The sequence below is a fragment of the Hipposideros armiger genome, unplaced genomic scaffold (genome assembly GCF_001890085.2).
Source record: "Hipposideros armiger isolate ML-2016 unplaced genomic scaffold, ASM189008v1 scaffold_13, whole genome shotgun sequence".
Lineage (NCBI taxonomy): Eukaryota > Metazoa > Chordata > Mammalia > Chiroptera > Hipposideridae > Hipposideros > Hipposideros armiger.
In genome coordinates, this window is record NW_017731363.1 from 696323 (window position 1) to 720605 (window position 24283).

A 24283-nucleotide genomic window follows, 5' to 3' on the forward strand; every position below is an offset into this window, starting at 1 on the left:
AAAAATTACTATTATTACCACTATTACCACCCATGTAACATTTGCATACTGCCTTCAACAAGTATCAGCTTACTAGATTTTTATAAAATTGTAAAATCCCATAACTAGAGAAAATAAGAATTATCCTTATTGTACTAATGAAAAAAATTGAGTCTCAGAGGAATTTTATATAGATCTGAAATTTCCAGGGTATTATTTCCCTCATGCCCAGGATCTTAAGATATTATGAACTGCTGCTTATTTTAATAAAGCATTTTCACTTGATTTTATTCCTTAACTAATCCAATATCACATTTATTGATATGATTTTCAGAAGCAACAATAAGTTAATTTATCACTTGAGTGACCACCATATATACCATTTTCAAAGGCATAATCAATTTGTGTAACATCTGTTGAAAGGTGACTCAATGTATACAATCATGTGCCACATAATGACATTTCGGTCAACCACGGACCACATATACAAGGGTGGTCCCATAAGATTATGATGGAGCTGAAAATTTTCTATCACCTAGTGACATTGGACTCATCATAACATTGTAGCACAATGCATTACTCACATGTTGTGGTGATGCTGGTGCAAACAAACCAATTATGCTGTCAGTCGTATGAAAGTATAGCACATACAATTATATACAGTACATGACACTTGTCATCATGATAAATGACTGTTACTGACTTATGTATTGACTACACTAGACTTTTTATCATTATTTTATAGTCTACTCTTTCGACTTATATAGTTTGCTGTAAACAGTATGGTATATTACACCAACAGCCTCATGGATCTCAAGTTTGCCTCATCTCTTGATTGCATTTTTTTGTGTGCTTGGTTGAACCTTATTTTTAAAAATAAATGTAATGTAGCCTAAGTGTACAGTGTCTATAAAATGGACAGCAGTGGACAGTATGTCCTAGGCCTTCACATTCACTCCCACTCACTCACCGACTCACCTAGTCCTACAAGCTCCATTCATGCTGAGTGCCCTACACAGGTGTGCCACTTTTTATCTTTCTTACTGTATTTTTACTGTAGCTCTTCTATGTTTAGATGTGTTTAGACACACAAATGCTTCCCATGGTGTTACAATTACCTACAGCATTCAGTACAGTGACACGCTGTGCAGGCTTGTAGCCCAGGAGCAATAGGCTGTGCCACACAGCCTAGGTGTGCAGTGGGCTAGACCACGTAGGCTTGTGTAAGCGCATGCTATGATGTTCACGCAACGACAAAATCACCTAACACCATGTTTCTCAGAACGTACCCCCTTTTTTGAGAGGCATATGACTGCATTTTTAAAAGATTCAATCCACATATTTTTAAAGTTCAAAAAGTTTGAGTATGAAATCACAAATATTTAAATAGTGGGTCAAAAGCTTTAAAGTGCTCAAATTTCCTAAAATGGTGCTTAAAGTCATGTATAAAAAGTAAACAGAACTTACTGAATAGTTTATGTTGTCAAGATCTGTTATTTTAAATGAACTCAGGCAATCTGAATTTAAGGAGTCCTTAAAAAGTAGCAGTACTTGTTCACTTCCAGTTCCAATAAAGTCATCTATCAGTGCTGAGCTAATTTTTTCCCATTTAGCAGCAATCTGAAAGAAAGAGTTGTAAAGAAGGAACAGAGAAGAAAAAAAAAATCACTTGTGAAGTCTTGTTGCATGCAGTTGTAATTTCTTATCTTCAACCTTAGACACAAGTAATGAAAATGGTACTATGAACACTAAAAACAAAAATAAATATATCGAGGGACCAGAAAACATAAGGAGTTATAACTATAAATAGCAAGGTACTTAAATTTAAAATTTTATCAACACTTGTCCAGGGACTATAATGTTGTTGGTTTCTATACTAAAATTTTATTATAACGTATAAATTCTAATACTTCTCATGACTAAATAGTTTGGAAATTCTAACATTTCTCATGAGTAACTCGAGTAGTTTCTTTCTCTAACACAGTTAATTTTAGGGTGGCCCTCACTCCCATAAGCCTTGGTGGATATGTATTTCTGATCGGACAAGAAACTCAGTTGTATTAGGTAAATACAAGGTACAAGTATACACTTTAAGAGTCAAGATGAACTTAATACCCTAAATCCTTGTTGGAGAGAACATAGCCATTATCAGGACCACAAAAGAGGAGGGATCCTAATAGTGGGGCACCTAGAACCATCCTAACCTAACAGAGTAATTTGACCAGTTTATACTAGAATGTGAGGACCCCAAGATTAAAATAGAAGATAACTTTTTAAAGGTCCATAAGTCCTCTGAAAAACTATCATCACGGGGATCAGATACCCCTTCTCCCTCAAGCAAAGCTAAAACTCCCACTGAGAATCCCAGGAGCACAGATACATCAAATAGATGATACAAGAGGGTGGCCTGCATTAGAGCAAGAATATAAGACTCTTCAATCTATGTAACCAAAAATCAATCTTTCCCTTATAAGGCTAATTTCCAAAGCAGTGATTTTTCATTTACACAGGAGGAAGCTTATTTGTAAAACCATATCCTCTCGTCCTCCTAATCTCTCACAAGTATCGTGGAGTATAATGAACTACAGGAAGAGACAGTAATAAGAATGTGTTCAGTATGCAAACACCACGAAGCTGTGCACTCATGACTACACACACACATTTGCAATCTACAGCTCTGGAACTCTGCTGTCCAAAAGACACGCAGGCAAGCCACACATGCAAGGCATACATATAATTTCAAATTTTCAAGTAGCCAATGAAAGAAAATTCTCTAACAGCAGTGAGAAGAAAAAAGTAACTTTATTATGTTTTATTTAATCCAATAGATCCAAAATATTATCATTTCAATTCAATATAGTCAATAAAAGTATTGAGATAGTTTACTTTCATTTTTTACTTCTCTATGTTTTACTTGTCTATTTTGTACCTAGTCTATGTTTAGATATGTCTAGACATACAAATGCTTACCATGGTGTTACAATTGCTTATAGTATTCAGTCTTTGGAATCTGTGTATTTGACGTTTCCGGAACATTCTACTTCAGACTAGCCACATGTTGAATAGCTACATGTGGCTAGTGGGTACCGTATCAGACAGAACACCTCTAGAACACATTAACCTCTTTCTATCTGTAACATACCAATATCCGTTTCAGGTATATTTGACAATGATCTCAATTTTGAAATGCTACAGATTCTTGCCAAACATACCCAAAGAATAATATTCTGGATATATTGGATTCTTGCCAAAACTTGCAGAGATAATTTCTACTCGAGAGAAAGCCTCAGAAGACAAAAGCTACTCATGATTTGCTCAAATGCAATTACTTCCCTTAACTCTCCTCGCCCTTTAATTTGTAGATTCTTAGCCTTCATTCCTGTTTTTAAAGTAATCAAATATTTTACCCTAAGCTATAGCCAATGTTTTTTAACTAGGTTAGTAGAAATGCAACACCAACACAGAGGCAGGAGTTGCAAAACTCCCGGAGTGGCAAGGTTACTTAGGCTCTTTAGGAGCATTTAACTTGGCAGCTGTCAGGGTGTAACTCCAGCGCTTTCAATACAGGGCATTTGAGAACCGCTCAGAAGTACAGAACCCCTGCAGAGGTATTTGAAGGTGTGAGGCAGTAGAGACTCAGGTAAGTAACTTATGGAAAGGACTGTGGTCCATCGTAGAGAAAGAACCACAGAACACAATTTCTAGGCGGGGAGGCCAACAGTGACAGGCCCACTTATGGGGAGTGACATCGTCTCCTGCTTGGGGTAACATTTGAAGTGGCAGAGTTCTGCAGTGTCCAGGCAGGGGACCCACTTCAAGGGAGTGAGGATTATATTCCAGAGTCAATGAGGCAAGAGGAAACTGTTTTTCCTTATCCAGGTGAGTAAGAGACCGTTGGTAGGCCCGTCACTGACGGCAGCCCTGGCCCCTGCCTAATATACTAACAGCTATCTTTACTGATGTGCCAAGCACTGTGCTAGACACTTCACTGTGTCACTTCATTTGATTCTCCCCTCTCAGAGGTAGGATGATTTCAATTTCATAAAGAAGGAAAACGAGTTCACAGAAATGAAATACTCTCCTTAAGGGAACACCATTGAGTGGCTCAATTGGGATTCAAACCCAGTGCTTTCCACGACCCTGACCCCAATGAGGATTGCAGGCTATACCAGGTGTTTCCCTCCACCCTTTCTTGAAAGGAAAAGAAGTAAAAAAAGACAGAAACTGTTACCTTCCAAATAACCTTCAAATAAGAGTAGAATGTGCTTTTTCTTTTTTTTTAGCTGAGCCATCCTGCCACCTGTTGGCAGCTCAGCGGCTGCTCAGCTCAGGCTGGACTTGAACCGCTGTTGCTCAGAGCTCAAACTCTTGAGTGAGCTCTTAACCAATTGAGCCACTCGGCTGGCCCTAGAATGTGCTTTTAAAAGACATCTTTCAAAATAAAATAGGATAGCTTTCAAATTATTTTCCTTTTGAGAATTTAAGTCCTCTATGTGTTACAGAGGTTGAATATGGTTATATAATCCCTACTAACATTAACATAAAGGTAATTTACAAGGCAAAGCCTGATGAAACATAATTTCAATCTGACACTTCCACATACACCAACACACATACACAAGCAATGATAAAAAATGCCTCTCAAATCTTCTAAAATATTTTTCAATGTTTCACATCATCACGATAATATAGTGATAGAAATTTTAATGGAGTTTCTAATTAAACGGACAGGGCATACAAAGTAAGGACAGGGCATACCAAAGTAGCACAAGAACTTGAAAAGCTGTAATAATGCACTAAAAAAACTACTTTTGGAAGAGACATTTCTGACAGGCAATGATTATTTATCTTGAATTATAAACACTGATATCACATAACTGAATGAGCTGATACATATCTTAAGCCAAGAGGATGCAGGGTTACCAAACAGCAGGGTCAGAAATATTACTGGTGGAGACACCCAGTTACAAACCTCCAATTTCCTATGTATTTTCTGCACCTTTTACCTGTTACTGAACATGCTATACCAGTGAGTAGTCTAAAGTAATTTTCAAACCTTACATTAAAAGATATGACTACTGTATATGTGGATAAAATGCGAATGTTCGCTAAGGACAACTCTGAGTTTCAAAATATAACGTAACAAAATTCTCTAAGCAACAGTTTTTAGAAAAATGAACATTTATCACTTGTCTCTGGAGAACAATTATTTGTCTTTTAAGGGACAATGATACATTTCAAGAAATTCCTCTAGATTTTATTTTGAGTTTAAATAGATAATTACCAACTTTAAAAAGCTGAATTGATTTGAGTTGTCTAAGAAGGCTTATGAAGTCAAGTCACTAATAATCTTATTATTCTAAATAAAAATATGCATCCAGTTACCACATTAATAAAAACTGAGATAGTTATAGTAAAAGATAAATATATAATAATTATACTTATATATGTATATATTTCCAAACAACTCAAAGGTTTTATGACTCAAAACTGCAGGGCAAACCCTTATCAGGTAGTATTTAGATAACTTTGAGAAAAAAGAATAACATATACGACTTTCTTATAAGTGCAGCACTAAAAACTGATTTGGATAGTAAGACTCCAAATGAACTCTATAAAGTGTAGGACTGTTTAATAGGTCGAAGATTACACCAACTGAATGATTATGAGAATAACTACTGTACCTGAAAGTTCTTTTCCCAAACAGCACAAGCATGACTGGACCCAAAGGACACAAGGAAAAGGCGGTCTCCACCTGAATCCATAAGTTGAACTGCATAAGGATCTGCAAATGGAAGCTGGCACACACTTTTAGGAGCCCCATTCTGGAATGAAATCAGCTGATCCTTTCGAGTAAGGGCAATCAGAGACATTCTTAGCTGGTTGTTGACAATCTCAGTTGCATAGACATGCACACAAGTTATCACACTGCTATAAGCAGGAGGGATAATGTATGTATCACTTACAACATCTTCACGCTCAAGGGAGTATACACAAAACTTGGTATTCCAAAATGCATAATCTGATTTTGAAGGCTTTGGGGTGCATTCTTCCTCAGATAAACAGCATTGCTTTTGTCCTAATAAAACCATACCTAGATTTTCAATCTCTCCTGCCCACTCAATAGAGGAAAAGTTAACAGACACAGTAACAACTTTGCCAGTTTGGGGAGAGATACAGAAGAATGTTTCAACATGTTTCCATATAATTAAAGGGCCATTAAAGACCCTGATGCCGTCCTTCAACTCATGGCCTAGTTTAAAACTCAAACACTTTTCAAATGTATTGGTACTGTGAAGAAATAGTAGAAAATACTTGGAAACATTATTCTTTTCATTGCATTGTATCACAACATAAGGGAGGTTCATTCCAGTCCTGAAATCCAACACACAGTTGCAACACATAATTTTTAAAGAAGAGTTTTCCCCCTTTATGCTAAAGAATCCAGCGGACTTCTGAACAAATGCTGTTGTTCTTCTATCAAATGCCATTCTTCTGACATGCAATACGGGTATTTCTGCAGGCCCTTCATCTGCAAAACTTCCTTTAGACAGTCGAAAAAGAAGGACTTCCCCATTATAACACAAGAGCTTTTCTTCATTAGATGGACATTGCTCGTCATTCCTCAATATCAAGTCTTTGTATTGGTCTAATTTTTTAATGTAAATTGATTCCATTTGATGCTTTAAAACCTAAAAATGAAATGAGAAAAACTGCCATCAAGTAGGCAGAGTTAAAAGAAAACACGTTTTTGTTAGACAACTATTATATAGGTAACTATAAATTGTTTTTTTTTAAGATTCTTTTTATTGGGGAATTGGGGAAGGGGAACAGTGTATAGGTAACTATAAATTTTATTAAAGTAACGTTTTTAAGTTTTTTATTCTATCTTAATGACACACTTATCAAAAAATATATCCCAAGTATTATTTCTGTACAACCCTTAAAAAACAGTTTGCAAAGAATGAGAATAACCACATCAGAAGCGATAACTGAATGTGTTGACAGCAACCATGAAAAGCTGTAGGTGCTCTAGAAAAGGACTGCAGATATTCTGTCTGGCTCAGGGAATTTCTTGAGGGCTCCACTTCTGTCTCTCAAACCTACTGACCTAATCTGCTTTCCCTACTTTCTTTACAATGACAACTCAGTTAGTCAGAGATTCAAATTAGACTGCTCCCATAGCCCAGGCACTTGGGTCCCTGCTTCCCTGAGAAAGGCGCTCATACAGACTCTATGACCAAAATGAAAGCCCAGAAAGAAAAACAGGAGACGCTATTACATGGCTTGAAAAGAATCTCTGTAGGAATAAAAGAAATAAATCTTAAATCTTACTTTGCAAAAACAATGCAGTTTTATGACCTAAGTAAGTCACTATTCTTATTCAAAGTAGAAAAATAGAGGATTAGTAATATTATAATGAACACAAGAATTAAATAATAGCTACCAATTCTTCATGCTTATTATGTGCCAAGTACAATACATGCATTATTTTCTTGAACTCTTACTACTATTCTTTTTTAAGTATTCTTATTATCCCATCTTTCAGATGAGAAAACCTTATTTTAAAGGTCAGAAAATGTTCCAAGGTTACAACACTAACCGGTAATGGCACTAGATTTGGAAGAGGGGCCAGCCCTCTGACTCCCGAGCCTACACTTGTCACCACCACACTGCACTAGCATACATTTCCTTACTGGGAACACTGGTTATAAGAAAGGCAACTTGAGAGAATTAGTCAAGTGGAACAAAGAACAAAGGAACACCCCCCACAATGAATATACATGCAAGAAAAAGATGCTGCTCTCTCTATTCAGTGGCTGCATTTGCTGAGTCACTCCTTTAACAGTGACAGAATGCTTAGCCGGACACACGAATGCTGCTCTGCCTTTTCTAGATGCATGACTTAGGGCAAGTTGCTTAACCCCTTTATGCCCCACATCCACATCTATCTAAAGGGGTATAGTAACAGTATCTATTTCACAGGTCTTGTAATTAACTAATATAAACCACCTGAAATAGGACCTGGCACATAGAAAGTCTTGAGTAAAGGTTAGCTACTATCATTATCACCATCATCATCATCATGGCTGGCTCTGGTTAACATAGTACCTAACCTTACAAACATCAGAACAGTTGCATACTTCACGGTTTGTGAATGCTGAAAGGTCCCTCCCTCCCCACTATAAATAATTCTAACTTATACTCTCTTTTCTCCTGTGGATCATTTACACCAGGAAATCCAACTATTTCAGTAATAAATGAAAACTATGTCATTTACAAGTAAATAATATTGTTCTCCTCTGTTGAATGAGAAGCAAACTTCAAAGGCTTAGGGTTTGTTTTTGTATTATAAAAATCTACCAAATGTCCAATTAGAAAAAAGCATCACTGAACCATAATCTACAAGTTTAACTTAATGTAGCCTGCATTTTAGAGAAATGACTGATTTGGAGGCAATTCTACTTAAAAGCAGACTAGATTAGTCAGCATCTACTTTCAAATTAGAGATGACACACCTTATTGTCTAATTTCCAAATACATCACTTGCTGTGGTTTTAAAATATGTTCACAAATTCTTTTTTTTTTTTAAGATTTTTATTGGGTAATTGAGGGGGGATGGGAACAGTGATGGGGAATTGGGGGAAGGGGAACAGACAAGTTGCTGTCGTTTTGTTCTTCAGTCTAGTTGTGGAGGACGCTGCTTCACTGGCCCAAGTTGGCACCATCATTGCGCTCTTCCCGGGTGAGGCAGATCAGTCGCTGGCTTCTGGACGGCCGCTCACTGCAGCTGCTGGCCGCTCACGCTGGCTGCTGGCTACACACGGTAGCCCATGGCAACCCACTGCCACAGGGACTGCAGCCTACGCCGTCGCCAGCGACTCATGGCAGCCCAGCTCCAGGTTGAGCTGTTGTTCAGCATCTTAGCTGTAGAGGGCAGTGTCACTGGCCCTCATATGTGGGATCCGAACCGGGGCCCTCTGGCATCCCAAGCGAGTTCTTAACCATCGCGCCACTCGGCCGGCCCTGTTCACAAATTCTTTGAAGCTCCTTCCATCAAGGAGTGACATTTAATTCTCCCCTTGAGTGAGGGCTGCTCATTATGACTTATCTAGCCAATAGAATATGGCAGAAGTGACAGTGTGTGGCTTCCAAGACTGGATCACAGAGTACTGTGGCTTTCTTACTGACCTCTTCTGTTGATCACTTGCACTGGAGAAAGCCACCTGCCACATCACGACACTCAGGCAGCGCCTTGGAGATGTGCACACAGCAGGTAACTATGGCTTCCTGGCAAAAGACAGCGAGGGATTGAGGCCTTTTGCCAGTAGCCACGTGGGTGACCCTTCTTGGGGTCAGATTCTCTAGTCCTAGTCAAGCCTTTAGATAACTCAGTCTCCCTTAGAGGGACCTTGAGTAGAGCCACCCAGCTAAGCTGCTCCCAAATTCCTGATCCTCAGAAAATTTGAGATCATAAATGCTTGTTGTTTTAAGCTAAGTCTGGGAGTAATTTGTTATGCAGGAACAGGTAAACACAATGCATTTCTCTATGGTATTTGTTTTGTTTTGTTTTTACATTAAATTGATGATACTGTTTTTGAGAATTTCATGAAACCTATGACCTGAAGTAAAGGGTGACATTGTATCATAATACAAACTAGCAGAAGTCACTGGCTTACTGGTTTGTTGTTAGGCAATTAATATCAAAGATCTGAGACACACAAAGTCGTTTCAGTTTCCACAGTAAAGAATATAGGTAAATCAAAGGTGTGGCTTCTACTTATGAACCTATCTTTCACTTGAAAGGAAATAAACATATTACATCAAAATGTATGAATAATAATTTCTGTATTTCAAATTTCCCACAGCCACGTCAGGTCTCTCAGAAGATTTCTTAAAAAAGGAAAAGCGTAAAACAATACATTCTGAGACAAAGATCTGAGAACACACTGTTTGTTATTACCTACTCAAAAAGATTTTCAGATTTCCTAATCATACTAAAAACAACCAAAAATAACTTCTGTATGGAAAAGCATTTTGTTATTTTAATATTTAATGTCACAACCAATGTTTAATCAACACAGTGCTCATCAATATCTGAGTGTGATAGGAGTAAGGAGAATCTGATTGCTAAAAGGTCAGTAGAATCCCCGCTTCACTCAACTTTATAGTGTGTGTGTATTGTTGCACCCTGACAGTTACTACTTAGGAAAATCAGGCCCCTTACATTCTGTTCTTTTAAGGCTATCACCAAGTTCCTTAATTTAGAAATATCTATCTTCTAACTATCTGTTCCAATTACCATAGTTCAGGCTTTCAGCTCTCACTTAGGCTGAGGTTAAAGCTCCTTAATTGGTTTTCCTTACTCTAGTCTCTCTCCCCTCCAATATGCCAGTTTATTTAGGTTACCTCAGTTTTTGTTCCAAATCACAAACTTGATTCAGTAACTGCCTCCTAATTAAAAAACCTTGTGTGCACACACACCCGCTTCTCAACAGATCTGATCCTTGAATTACTACTCGAAAAGATAGATGCTAAACATTGTGTATTGAACATATGTACAATGTACAAATAAAATATTGCAAACCATCGCTATAAAATTTAGCATGGTATTCAAAACCCTGCTATTATCCTAATCCAACATGCATTTAAGCATGAGCGCTAAGCAAAAAGCAAACTTATTCTCATGAACTTAAACTCAAATAGATTTAAAAACATAAATGACTATTATATCAAAGATGATTTTTTTTCTTTTAAAATGTTATTGCCAAAACATGTATATTTTCAATATACTAAAAGGCCACCTTCAAAGTTAAAAATTAGAAGCTGCTAATATATTAATGTCTTTATGAAGATAAAATTTTTTCCTCAAATTTTCTGTAATCTCAAGGCTTATTAGTAACTTCACATACATGTGTATATCTGTCTTATTTTATACTAATGCAACATCTGTTTTAAGAGTAAAAGTTCTTAGCATATGTTCATAAAACAAACCTTTAAACCTATGGAATAAGTCGTAATTTTATTTTTTAGATAGAAATAACCTGTGAAATCATACATTCTTCGACTTTTTCTGTCTGACATTTCGTTTAGCATAATAATCTCAAGATCCATCCATGTTGTCACAAATGGCACTTTCATCCTTTTTTTATGGCAGAATAGTATCCCACCGATGTATTACAGAATTCTACACCTGAAACCTATGTAACTTTACTAACCGTTGTCACCCCAATAAACTTTGATTTAAAAAATAATTTGTTTAAAGAAATAATCTGGAAACAAGTGAAACTAAGGTTCAATTTAAAGGTTCTTAAACCAATATAAACAAGCCCTGATTAATCAAACCCTGATCATCAGGGCACCAGGCTTACTATTCCAATCTATTAGTCATTTGACTGTTTACTTAGTACCCTTACTACACTGGCTACAGAAAAAACTGGTAATTCAGGCCAGTTAAATTTTACCTCCTGTTGTAGTTATGGGGGCAGGGGTGGAGGGGAGATTTGGAAGCAAAGCATTTATAAAATGCTGCATAATTAATTTGAGCTTTTCCTGTTCTGTATTACCACACACAAAAGTTAACTATATATTTTATACATAAAATGAAAACAGATGTGTGAGTACACTAGAAAAATAATAATATATGATAACACAGTAGGTTGGCAAATTATCATCCTCATCCGATCTCCACCAGACTCCCAATCAAATAAACAATGATCCCTTTAAATGCTACTAAATTCATTTGGGCCATGTGAATTTCAGAACTCTTTAAATTACTACAGGTCTGGTTCAGGAAGACCTGCAAAGAGCACTGTATCAACTGCAGATGAAATATAAAAAAGTCTCTAAGAAACTGTATCAATTGCAACCAATACAAAGTATCTTTGGAAGAAAAAGAAGACACCTAGCTAAACGTCTCATCTAATAATATTAAACATAATCCTATGAGCATAATATTGAAAGATGTGCTTTTTTCAACATACAGGACATTGTTACCTAATTAACTTGGCTACAGAGTAGGTCCACTGTTAAAACTTTTCTCTACCTATATAGCTAGAAGTCATTTGTTGGGGCCTACCCAGAATCCATTCCGCCTGTCCCTTTCTCAACAATACCTAGTGGACCTGAAATGCGGATGAATGTGGGGGAATTGTGATCCACTAAGAGAGTTAGGAAAAATTAAGTTAAAGAAGGTTTTCTGTGTCAGACTAAGGACTTCTAACTTTAGGTAGCAATAATAAACCACTGAAAGATTTCAAAAATAGAGATCATAAGATTATACTTCTGAATGATAAAGATCTTGGTGACAGTGTTGAAGATGGAGGTAAGGTAAGACTGGAGGCAGAGTCACCAATTAGGAAATAATTATAAGTACTTTATTGAAGGGAGAGGTGACTTTGGAAGGCAATTTGACAGTAAATGGAAATGCATATATCCAACAGTTTCATTTCTAGATACGAACTGAGAGAAATAATTCTACAAAATAATGCATAAAGACATTGCTCTAGAATTTTCACTGTGCTGTTATGGATAATATAAAAAAACAGTAAACATGTCCACTACCACCAATAGGGGAATGAATAAATATATATGGAATATCATACCATAGTTAAAATGAATTAGATCTATGTATATCATCATGGCTAAATTGCAAAAATAAAGTGAGAAAAATTAAGTTGCAGAAAAACATAGACTGCAGCACATTATTTATCTAAATCAAAACACATAAAACAGCATTATACAGTATTTCCCCATGTAGAAGACGCACCTTTTTTAGAAAAATTTGGGGTCTAAAAACTGGGTGCGTCTTATACAGTGGTTGTAGATTTTTTTTACTTGCATTTCCCGCTGAGGACGAGGCAATATGTGAAGACAGTGATTCGTCATCAGACACAGATGAGGACAAGCTAATGGTTGGGAGTTTTGACAGTGATGAGTAGTTGTATGAATTTTATGATGACTAAAACTTGAATTCAATAACTTTATGTAATACATTTTTTTTTCAAATTTTGGGCCCCAAAGTTAAGGTGCGTCTTATACATGGGCAAATACGGTATATTTTCTGTTTACCTACAATGGCTATGTTCCGAGTGCTTTCTCTGTGCTGGGTACTGTTGGAATTTGTACTCACTCATTTATTCCTCATGACATCCTTGTGCCATAGGCACTATTATCCCACTCCATATATGTGAAACTGAGGCATGGAGTTCAAGGATCTTCTCAAAGGCTTTTACAGCTAGGAAGTGACAGAGCCAGGATTCAAACCCAGGCAGCCTGGTCAAAAATAAAATTAAAAAAAGCTGTAAAGATTCATGCCACATTCGTAATGACTACTATTTATCGTGGACAAGGGTATGGATATCAGGGTAGGGGAGTGGAACCAGAGGAAAACTTTAGCTATACAGGCATACCTCGGAGATACTGCAGGTTCGGTTCCAGACCACGGTAATAAAGTGAGTATCGCAATAAAGTGAGTCATAATCTTTTTGCTGGTGGAGGGTCTTGCCTTCAACTTGTAAAAACGCAACACCTATGAAGGACAATAAAGCAAAACGCAATAAAACGAGGTATGCCTTACCTGAAATAGTATTAAGAAAGTATCCAAATAATTTTGAAACAATGTTCCTTTTTTCTCTATAAAAACATAAACAAGAAAGTCTGGGGTCAAACATGCTAAAATGTCGATCATGGTTAACCAGGGATGGTGGAAACATGGGGACTGTTCTTCTTACAATATCTGTGTAGTTTTCAGTATCTTTCAATTTTTAAAAAAGGCGGTATTATTGAATGCAAAACGATTTGCTTTCAATTTTTTAACCACCAACTTTACAAATTGCTCCAGTAAGTTATGAATCAATCTTTCTCAATTTTGGCACTTCCTGACATTTTGCAATGAATAGCTTGCGGGGGCTGTCCGGTGCATTGTAGGATTTAGCAGTATCCTACCCACCAGATGCCAGTAGCAGGACTGCCCTTCCAGTTGTGACAACAAAAATGTCTCCAGACATTGCCAAATGTCCCCTGGGAGGCAAAATTGCCCCTTGCTTTGAGAACAATTACCTTAATTAATAATGTAAGACACTTGACATCTCTTAACTTTACACACTGTTTCAGTTGAAAGATTTGAAAGATACATTGCTTGTTAAGTATCTCACACTCCAAGTGTTCCCAGGGTTGAAGAAAGTTGCAAGAGAAATATTCCTGAATATAGCAAGCACTTACTTAAATCTAGTTATCATTCCACAAAATGATGGACATCCATACGGTGATAAAGGCCTCCAGGACGCCGGCTTCCTTCCCGCTCTCCCGCAATGACAGGACAGGGGAGCAACCCCAGCCCCACTGCCCGCTCCGCGAATGCCAGGGTAGGGAACAAACGCCGGCCCTACCTCCGCGCGCAGAGCCCTGCGTCCGATAACGGCCCCTTTTCCGAGGCCTGGGAGCAGTGGCCAGAGGCTCCAAACCTCCCGCCCGCGCGCAGCATCCTGGGAGGGCCGGGCCAGAGGCGGCATTGAGCTCAGAGGAGGCGGAGCCCGCCGAGCTAGCCAGGAAAAGGTGGCCGAGGGAGGCTGAGGAGGCGGGGCCTCCGGAGAAGGTTGCGAAAGCGAATGGCAGGTGGAGCTCGCCGGGGTGGGGTTCCGCGGGGGACGCGCTCACGATCCGGTGGCTGGCGGGGGTGGGTCCGCAGTGCAGGGAACAGCAGGGGGTGCGAACAAGAAGCGAATGGCAAGCTAAGCTGACAGCCTAGTCCCGCCTCCAGACCCAGGACGCTGTGTCGCATTGGGTGGCATTGTGACGCCTCCGCCCGCCTTCCGGTGTCACGCGACCGCCTCCACCTCCCGCCCTTCCCTCTATACCTCTGGGCCGGCCTGGTGGGTGATGAGAGACTCGGACGGCAGCTGTGGAAGTGGCGACAGCGACTGCAATCACGTCCACGCCCGCGACCATGGCCGAGGTGAGGAGCCGATCGCACCGCACCGCACCGTTGCCGGCCCCCATCTCAGACCCGAATCCTCTCTGAGGCCGGTGGCCGCGCTTCCAGGTGCAGGTGGGCTGGGCTGAGGGGAAGCGGGATGGTGCGCTTGGTGCCTGAGCGTCTCTTGTCTTCCTTCCAGTGCCAAGCCCAGAATAAAGCCAAGCTCATCTCCGAGACCCGACGGAGGTTCGAAGTTGAGTATTTGACAGGTGGGTATCACGTTCTCGCTGGGCAACGAGCGTCCCCAACTTTGCTGGAGTGTTTGCTGCTGTCTCCGTGGGAAGCGTTAGGGACCGTGTCGACCCTCACCGGGGCGGTGCCCTGCATGTTTCCAAGGTTTTCCTTTCCTTAACACGCCATGCACGCGGCTCCGATCGGGCAGCCGACGCGTCCATTGCTTGCTAAAGGGCTAAGTTGGAAATCGGTGAGTTTCTAGCATCTCGAGTTTATGGAACTTGTAGGACACTTGCTAGGCCCACGGCACTGGTGACACTGTCCAATGCACGGGTCCCCTGCTGACCTTTCTTCACCAGCAGCAATCACGAAAATGAACCTGGACCCTGCCATGATAGTATGCACTCACGTGTACTTAATTTGGGCGCCAGATTCCTTGGATATTTTGCCTAGTTCCACATCATGCAACCCAACATGCTACCCACGGAGTAGGCCCTCCGGTGCTGGAACAATTTCTTATCTTTTCATCCCACAAGCACCTGGCAAAGTACCTGTGCGTCCAGAATTGATGTAGTGCTTGAACATTGTGTGTCCAGATGTCACAGATACTTGAGTTGTCCAGTTTTTAACTGATGATTTAATCCGTGTACAGTGATTTTTAAAAACATGCAGGATAATTTGATATAAATCTAGTATAACTATTCTAATCCTGACCCTGCCACTTATTAGCTTATTTGTCTTTTCTGAGCCTCTGTTTTCCCATAGCTGTGAAATGTGAATAATTTGGAGGATTTAATGAAAAGATGTATATCAAACTGTCCAGCATGGGGTTAGCATATAGCAGGCTCCCATGAATATTTTGCCTCAATAGTCATTTTAGTTACTGTGGAAGGAAATAGGGTTGACTTTAGTGCTAAGCAGAGACGTTCCCTGCAATTTTAGATTGCCCTTAGGTTATATGTCAGTTGATTACCTAGAACAAATAAGGACATCTGTTCCAAATAACATGGTCAGTAACCTTTTCATGCCTCCCTGTCAACTTTCTTCACATCCCAAACTTTGTATCAGAGAGTTGCAACAGCACTTGATTCACTTTTAGCCCAGAGATCTCATTTCTAATAATACAGCTACTTCCAGTAAAGAAATAATTCTAAAATTGCTTTCTATGCAAACGTGGCTCTTATAGCTACACAGTTTGTAACATTTTAAGAAGTTAACCCAGAACTTGACCTAATGAGCTAGTGTCTCCCCAATACTTTTACTTACACCCAAGTGAGGAAGAAGAATATAGTCATAGAAATGTAGCAATAGACAAGATCTTAAAGATCATCTTGCCCCAACCTTCTTATTTTTAAAATGAAGAAAGTCAGGTTAGAGAGGTTGGTTAATTGATTTGCCTAAAATCCCTGGTGTTTAGTGGCTAGGCTGGGGCTCGCGCTCAGCGCTACTGAATTTCACTATAGTAATCTTTTGGCAGCACCATCCCGTTGAATTATATCATGTCATTCCCCATCTTGAAGCTCTTCAGTTCCTCCCTACTCTGTTTAGAAGAAAGAAAATCCCAGTTCTTTATAGTGACCTACACCGCAAGGCCATGCACACACTCGCATTCTTTCCCCCACCTGTTCCTACTTGCTTGGTACATTTTTCACCACTGCCCACAGTAAGAAACGTATATACATTGCAATCCAGTACACGTGCACACACGAAACTGAAGCAAAAGTTTGTTAAAGATTTATTCTGAAAACCTATGACTTCCGGATACACAGTGACCCACAAAATTGTTATCACAACCTACTAATGTGACCCACAGTTTGAAAAACACAACCAGCCACACTGCCTCTTTTATGTTCTTCAAAGACTGAGTCTGTTTCCATCTCAGGACCTTTTCACTTTTGTCTGGAAGGTTCTTACCCAGATACTGTGCATGGCTGGGTCCTTTTCTTTTCCATCTTGGTTTAAATGTGTATGAGAGGCCTTTGCTGAGTATTAAATAGCCTACCTGTCTTGTTTATTTTTGTCTCCTTTGCTACCCTTACCATAGCCTGTAGTCATCTCATTCATTTGTTTACTTGCTTATTGTTCATTTCCTCCAGTAGAACATATGTAGGTCTGGGCGACCTGTGGACATTGAGGGCAAGGTTGGACTCACCTCTGTATACCTAGCACAGTTCTCGGTACATACTCTTTGAATGAATATAGCAGTGCTTAAATATATACCCGGGGAGATCAGTCCAAATCTGTATTAAGAGCTCTCCTAACTGGCTTCCCTCCACCACCAAAATCCGGCAAAGAGCAGCCCTCACAATATGTCTCATAAAGACAAGTATATTTTCTAAGTAGAGCACAGTATGGCATTAAGTATAGGGCGAGTTTTGTCCTTAAATATACACACTTGGGTATGTGTGAATGCATGTGGGTGAGTTATCTGCACAGCCGTTGTAAATATAAGTTTAATTTAAAGAGTTGCATGAGAAAGGAAAATCAGAACCTTTAAATACTTTCTCCTCTTAAACTTTCGCTTGTTTCCTGAAATAGAGCATCAAGTAAAGGTAGAATAGGAAGGTGACAAAGGGGTTTTTTGATTTACCTGTGTTCGCCTTTTCAAGTTTACTTTTTAGAAATTAACTCGGATGTTTAGAACATCCACTTTCCTTCTTCCTCTTTCATGTCCCCCTTTCTATTGTCTTTAACAATATTTTGTTTCAGAAGAGGCTTAAGGCAGACTTACACAATCGTAATGTTTTTCCTAAAGGAAAATATTTATTATCCGCAAGTATACCGCTTTAAGCACTGGCTGTACTCCAAAAACTCTTTGGAGGTAGATTCTTGGGAATCCCAAGTACATTTCTGTTTCCATAGAAATTAAGTTACCAATTATGGATAGCTGGCAAAAGAATAAAATACAACTCCATTATTGCTTGATACATTATTAATGGTCCTTTTTGCTTCATTGTTTCTGTGAGAAATCCCATGCTGAGTTTCAAATGAGTAACATTTCCTGTTCTCTCTTCCTCCTTGTGACCCAGGCAAGAGACTAATCCCTTGTGACAATAATATATTCAGTTCCTCAGATACTCGGTATGTGCTTAATTCTGGGAAACTGTATGTCAATATTAGAGAAAGCTGAAGAAGCATAGAGCCCCTTCCTAAACCACCAGAATCTAGTAGAGGCGTTAACACAGAAGTTAAGGCAAATTTATGAAGAGTAGTAAGAGTGCTACCATCATTTCTGTAAGAGTCAAAGATAAGGAAAAATCACATCTGTTTGCTGTGGCTGGGTTAGCACAGAGTTAGAAAAAAAAATCACAGAAAAAGTGGTGTTTCTCATGGACTTTGGAAGATGGTGGAGCTCGGCCAGGTGGAAAATGTGACCCAGGTCGATCCCATAGTGTGAGCTAAGGCCCTGCAGTGACAGGGTACGGGGCACGTTGAGGAAGCCAGCGGAAGTCCGCTTTGAGGAACCTGGGGAGGGGTGAGCACACACGCCTAAGAACAGTGGCCCTGCAGTGTAAGAGAGCCTTGGACACCTAAGCGATACCTTTGCGCGTTAGTGAGTTTGGAGAGTTATTGAGAGGTTTGTGGGGTTTGTAATTTTAGGTTTGTTGTCTGACTTTGCAAGTATGTATATGATTCACTTAAATATATTTGGATGATACCAAAACCGTCGTCTGAAGAACCCCTCCTCCCCGCATAAGCTCACCATCCAGAGATAGCTCTGCTAACATTGGATGATTTTTTTCTCCCCGGTCTTTATTTCTATACATTTTTAAAAACATAGTTAAAAGACCATTCTGTATCTAATTTTGTGCTGCATTTTTATACTGATATAATCTTATTTCCCCATACTTATGAAGTAAGCAACACCCTACGTTACCATTTAATATTCAGTTCTATAAATAAAATTTTATCTTTGGTCTTAAATAGTCCCTTTTTGGACATTTATATTCTTTTTAGTTTTTTGTTAATACAACATTTTGTACAGATTATTTCCTTAAGACTCATGTCTAAATGTAGAATTACTGGGTTTAATAGTGTATTTTTAAGACTTTATTTCATATGTTAAACTTTCCTCTATAGAAGTTGCCCAAGATTCATTCCTACTTGCGCATATGAAAGTGTTAGTCTCACCACGGGAGTATTTAGTGTCATGATTTCTTAACTGATGGTGATTTTAGTTTTTGCATTTGATGACTAGTGAGAAGAAACTTTTCATATGTTTACATCCACCTGTAGTTTAATTTTTTTTTTTCATTAGTGCGACTTTATAATTGGTTTGGGCTTTTCTTGTTTATGTTACATACTTTGTTCATTTTTGGAATGTATTCAAAATTTCCCATTCATTGGTGGTTTCTTCCATTGCTGTTAGGTTAAATAATTTCCTCTCATCCAATAACTTTTTCTAGTCTTTTCATTTTTGTTATTGTTTTTTAATTTAGAAAGATCTGATAGGTACAGAATGTATAAAACATGAATAACTTAAACACCCATGTACTCACCATTCAGCCAAAGGATTAGAGCCTCCTGGGTAGCCCCCGTCCCTGCCAGTCTGGCATGTGGTGTTATTCCTTCTCTTGCTTTTCATTAGCTTTACCACCTGTGATGTATGCCTCACCAGTACTTTATTAAGTTTACCTCATTTAAACTTTAAATAAAAGCTGAATATATTTTTCCAGGACTTGCTTCTGTGGCTCAAGTCATTCATATTGTCAAGTATAACCATACTGGTATTGATTCCTTTTTATAGCTGTGTAGTAGTTCATAGAATGAATATACCAGTTGATGGATTTGGAGTTATGTCTAGGTTTTGCTATTATGTACAGTGCTGCTGTGAACATTCTTACGTGTATCTGGTGTCTAGACTTTGTCTAGGGCAGTGATTCTCAATGTTGGTCCAGGAACTGTAGTTCTTTGAGACCATTTCAAGGGGTTTGAGAGATCAAAACTATTTTCATAATAACACTAAAACATCACTTTCCTTTTTCAGTGTCATTCTCTCACAAGCATACAGTGGTTGTTTTTCCACAGGCTCCATAGCATGTGATATCATTGCTCTGCCAGCTGACAGAATGTGTGCTAGTATGTTCTCATGTGTAATTTTTTTTTCTCAATTTTAATACCTAATACAGTAACTACTGATAAATGTAACCCATATAAACAAACAAGCTCTTTGGGGTACTCAGTTATTTTTAAGAGTGTAAAATGGGTCCTGAGACCAAAAAGTTTGAGAGCTGCTGCTCTAGGGTTTGTACCCATCAGCGAAACAGGTGGGTCACAGAATAGGCACATACGCTACTAGGTAATACCAAAATATTTCCCAAAGTGACTACCAATCTTCATTTTAACCAGCAGTATCTGAGTGTCCTTGTTTTTCCAGACCCTAAAATTTGGCATTGTTAGTTTTTTGTTTTGTTTTGCTTTGTTTTTTAGTTTTTTCCCCATCTGATAGGGGTGTTGGAATATCTCATTGTGGTTTTCATCTGCCTTTCTTTGAGTACCAGGGAGATTGAACATTTCTTCATATCTCTATGGGCCATTTGGTTTCCACTTCTATGAAAATCACTTCGTCAGGCTCTTCTTGGCCCATTGTTCCTCTGTATAAATTATAGAATCAGCTTATCATGTTTATGGGGTAAAAAGCTTTTGTTGGGATTTTGAGTGGAATGGGGTTAAATCAGAAGATCAACTTTGGCCCGTCCAAAAACCTAGTATGAATTTCTACCTGCTAAAGTCTTTTTTGCTGAAAGATTTGTAATTTTCTCCATAAAGGATAACCCATTTTTGTTCAATTTATTCCCAGATACTTTACATGTTTTATTTTTGAATTAAAAACTTATTTTTATTATTTAAATTTCTGTTGTTTAAATGGTGTCCTTTAAGAATTTATTTTCTAAATGATTGCTGGTTTGTAGAAAGTGTATTTAACTTTTTACATTAATATTCAATTCAGAAACCTTACTAACTGATTAATTTTAATAATATCTCTAGATTAGTTTGGGATTCCTGCTGAGACAGTAATATCACCTTGAAATAATGACAGTTTTCTAACTTTCGAATTCTTACATCTTTCAGTGCTTTTACTTTACATTGGCTGGAACCTTTAGAACAGTGTTGAGTAGAAGCAGTGATAAAAGCTTACTTGTTTTATTTCTGATCTTTGAACGATAACCCCAAACATGTCACCATTAAGTATGATCTCTGTAGCGATCCTTTATCAAAATGAAGACATTTCCTTCTATTCCCGGTTTGCTCGTTTTGGTCATTGTTTACTGTTTTGTTTTGTTCTCATCATGAGCGATGGTTGAATTTTACTAGATGCAATTTCTTCATCTACTGAACACATTTATTGTATCTAATGAGATGTTCACTTGGTGTTTTTCTTTTAATCTGTTAGTATGGTAGATTTATATTAATCAGGTTTTTAAAATATATTGGTGAATTCAGTTAAATAATATTTTATTTAGGAGTGTTGCATCTATATTCACAAACTGGCCTGTAATTTTTCTCTCTTGTACTTTTCTTGTTCATTTTTTACATCAAAATTGTGCAATTTTCATAAAATGAGTTAGGAGTATTTCCTCTCTTCTACTCTGTGAAATATATGGTCATTGTGTCGTTCTAACCTGATTCCCCATATTCACCCCTCCCTCCAATTTATTGTTTTATATATCTGTGTTCATTTACTTACCATATATTTACTAATATCTGTATTTACCACTCCTTTTTGAGTTTCAAATCCTTGTATCTGAAATCATCATTTGATCTAAAGTATAACCTCTAGATTTTCCCTTGGTGGGGTCTTGGTGGTAAACTCTTAATTTTGAAAAAGTCTGTCTTTTTTTTAATTAAGCAATTAACCTTGAGGAATGCCTTCATTTTATTAGGCTAAAGGAGACAAAATGGTTAGAGAAGTAGAAGAACCAGGAAAGTTTAGTATCACAGAGATCTCAGAGAGGAGAATTGTAAGGACGGGAAGATCAGCAGTGAATGGAAGGAACACTGTAGGTAAAGAGTACATGAAACAGGGATTGTCCTTTTCAACTGCCCTCTCTGGAAAGGCTGGGGAAAGGAAAATGGCATTTAAAGTATAACTATGCTATTGGATATTTCACATAAGCTCTCTAGATTATGAACCATCCAAGGGATCAGCTCAGGCTTTATTCATTTTTGCATCTGCAATACCTAGCTCTCTTTTGAGCTAGCATATGGTGGGTGATCATAAATTAGTCCTTATAACTAATGTGTTATATATTATCCCCAAGAGAGAAAGCCTTTCAAAGACAGATAAAGTTGTTACGATCAGAATAACAGGAGAAGATCTTAAGAGTTTATTAATTTTTGTTATATCTAAATATATCAAGCCTCTGCTGTAGAGAATATAAGGTTGTGACTTCACATAGAGACTTGAGTGATATATTTGTGATGGGATAGAGAATTGGTAGGCCTGCTTATTTTTTAAAATTTTATTTTTTTTATTAGTTTCAGGTGTACAAAATATAGTGATTAGACATAAACCTCACAAAATAATAATCCCAATAAGTCTATTATCCATCTCACACTGTACATAGTTATTAGAATATTATTGACTATGTTCCCTATGCTGTACTATATATCTCCATGTGTTTTTTAATTATAGTTGACATTCAATATTATTTTATGTTAGTGTCAGGTATACAATATAGTGGTTAGATATTTATATAATTTATGAAGTGTTCCCCCCGATACGTCTAGTGCCCATCTTACACTATAGCTTTTACAATATTATTGACTATATTCCCTATGCTGTACTTTATACCCCCCGTGGCTGTTTTGTAACTACTAATTTGTATTTCTTAATCCCTTCACCTTTTTCACCCAGCCCCCCACCATCTAGCAACCCTCAGTTCTCTGTATCTATGGGCCTGTTTCTGTTTTGTTCATTCATTTATTTTGTCCTTTAGAGATACCTGCTTATTTTTGAATCTGTATTCTCAGTAATGTCTTTTATCAGCACCTGGCACATATTTTTTTGACTCATCTCTTTATGTTGTTGATACTTCTTCATATATGCTCGTCTTGAATGTTTAGTGGAATGTACAACTTTAAAGAGTCTGTTACTAGAATATTGTCACTTCTAAGATGTCAATTTGCTTTTAAGCAATTGTCAATTGAAAAGCTTGCATGAGAAGAGTGGCCTATTTACCAAATCTGTGCCATCTTGATAGTAGATTATGTGAATGATTTTTCATTACTGAAAATTTAAACTGACAAGAATTTTGGTTTGATCAGATCTCTAGGAGATGGGATAGAGTTCACAGAACTACCTAAAAAAAGTTTCCCCGGCAACCATTTTACAGGAAATGGGAGGACCAAAAAATTGCTTCATGTCAATCTAAACTATTTTAGCTGAATTTGTGTTGACTACAGAGATTTGGTATATACGTATAGAACTTTTTTTATATAGAACCCAGAAGGAAGCAGAGGGATGCAAGGAGCAATAAAAAGCAAAGAACTTGGTAAGCACATTAGTAAAAAAACAATCTAAATTAATGTTAGTAAAAAAAATTTCAACAATAATAATAGGAATAGGGGAGATTGAGGCAAAACATTACAAGACTTTTTCAGAAGGAGGATACAGATATTAACTGTAGATTTTTGTTAAGTGTGAATATTTAAACTTAAAAGTAACCACTGAGAGACAGAAATAAAATATTTAATTTCCAAACCACTGGAGGAATGAGAAGGGGAATGAAGAAAACATCCTCTCTCTAGCAGGAATCAGAAAAGGAAGAAAAAAGCAGCATAGTAGAAAACACAGAGTAAAACAGCAGAAATAATTCACAATAATAGTTGCCACAAATATCAACAAATATATACTTGTTTTTTAAAATCTTAATTGCATGCCGCCTGTAAGAGACTAATAACCTAAAATACGTTAATGTAGAAAAGTTAGAAATAAAGAGATGGAAAAAGATGTATAAAACAAATATTAACCAAAATTAATCCTGTGTTTGCTATATTTTCACTAGACAAAATATGATTTAGGGTGAAAAACTATATATATAAAAAGGGATGCTGCTAGTAATAAAAGGACCCCATGAAACAATTAGGAACCTAAAAAAGTATCTTACAATATAGCCTTAAGCTACATAAGGCAAAAGCTCTTAGAATTAT

General features: G+C 37.8%; 2 protein-coding genes across 3 annotated transcripts in view; one reads left to right on the forward strand and one right to left on the reverse strand.

Moving 5' to 3' along the window:
* FANCB (FA complementation group B) overlaps positions 1-13424 on the reverse strand; it is a 33714-nt gene extending 20290 nt beyond the window's left edge. The window contains exons 1-4 of the mRNA XM_019666055.1: positions 13392-13424; positions 13112-13254; positions 5664-6671; positions 1447-1599 (exon numbers count right to left, since the gene is read on the reverse strand). Of these exons, the coding sequence (XP_019521600.1) occupies positions 1447-1599; positions 5664-6656 (1146 nt within the window). The 5' untranslated portion in view covers positions 6657-6671; positions 13112-13254; positions 13392-13424. The remainder of the gene's footprint in view (positions 1-1446; positions 1600-5663; positions 6672-13111; positions 13255-13391) is intronic.
* A 1283-nt stretch (positions 13425-14707) lies between these two features.
* MOSPD2 (motile sperm domain containing 2) overlaps positions 14708-24283 on the forward strand; it is a 42350-nt gene continuing 32774 nt past the window's right edge. The window contains exons 1-2 of one of the 2 annotated variants that reach the window (XM_019666302.1): positions 14708-14935; positions 15096-15165. In XM_019666302.1, coding sequence (XP_019521847.1) covers positions 14927-14935; positions 15096-15165 — 79 coding nt within the window. In that variant the 5' untranslated portion in view covers positions 14708-14926. The remainder of the gene's footprint in view (positions 14936-15095; positions 15166-24283) is intronic. The other variant, XM_019666311.1, reaches the window with a different exon arrangement.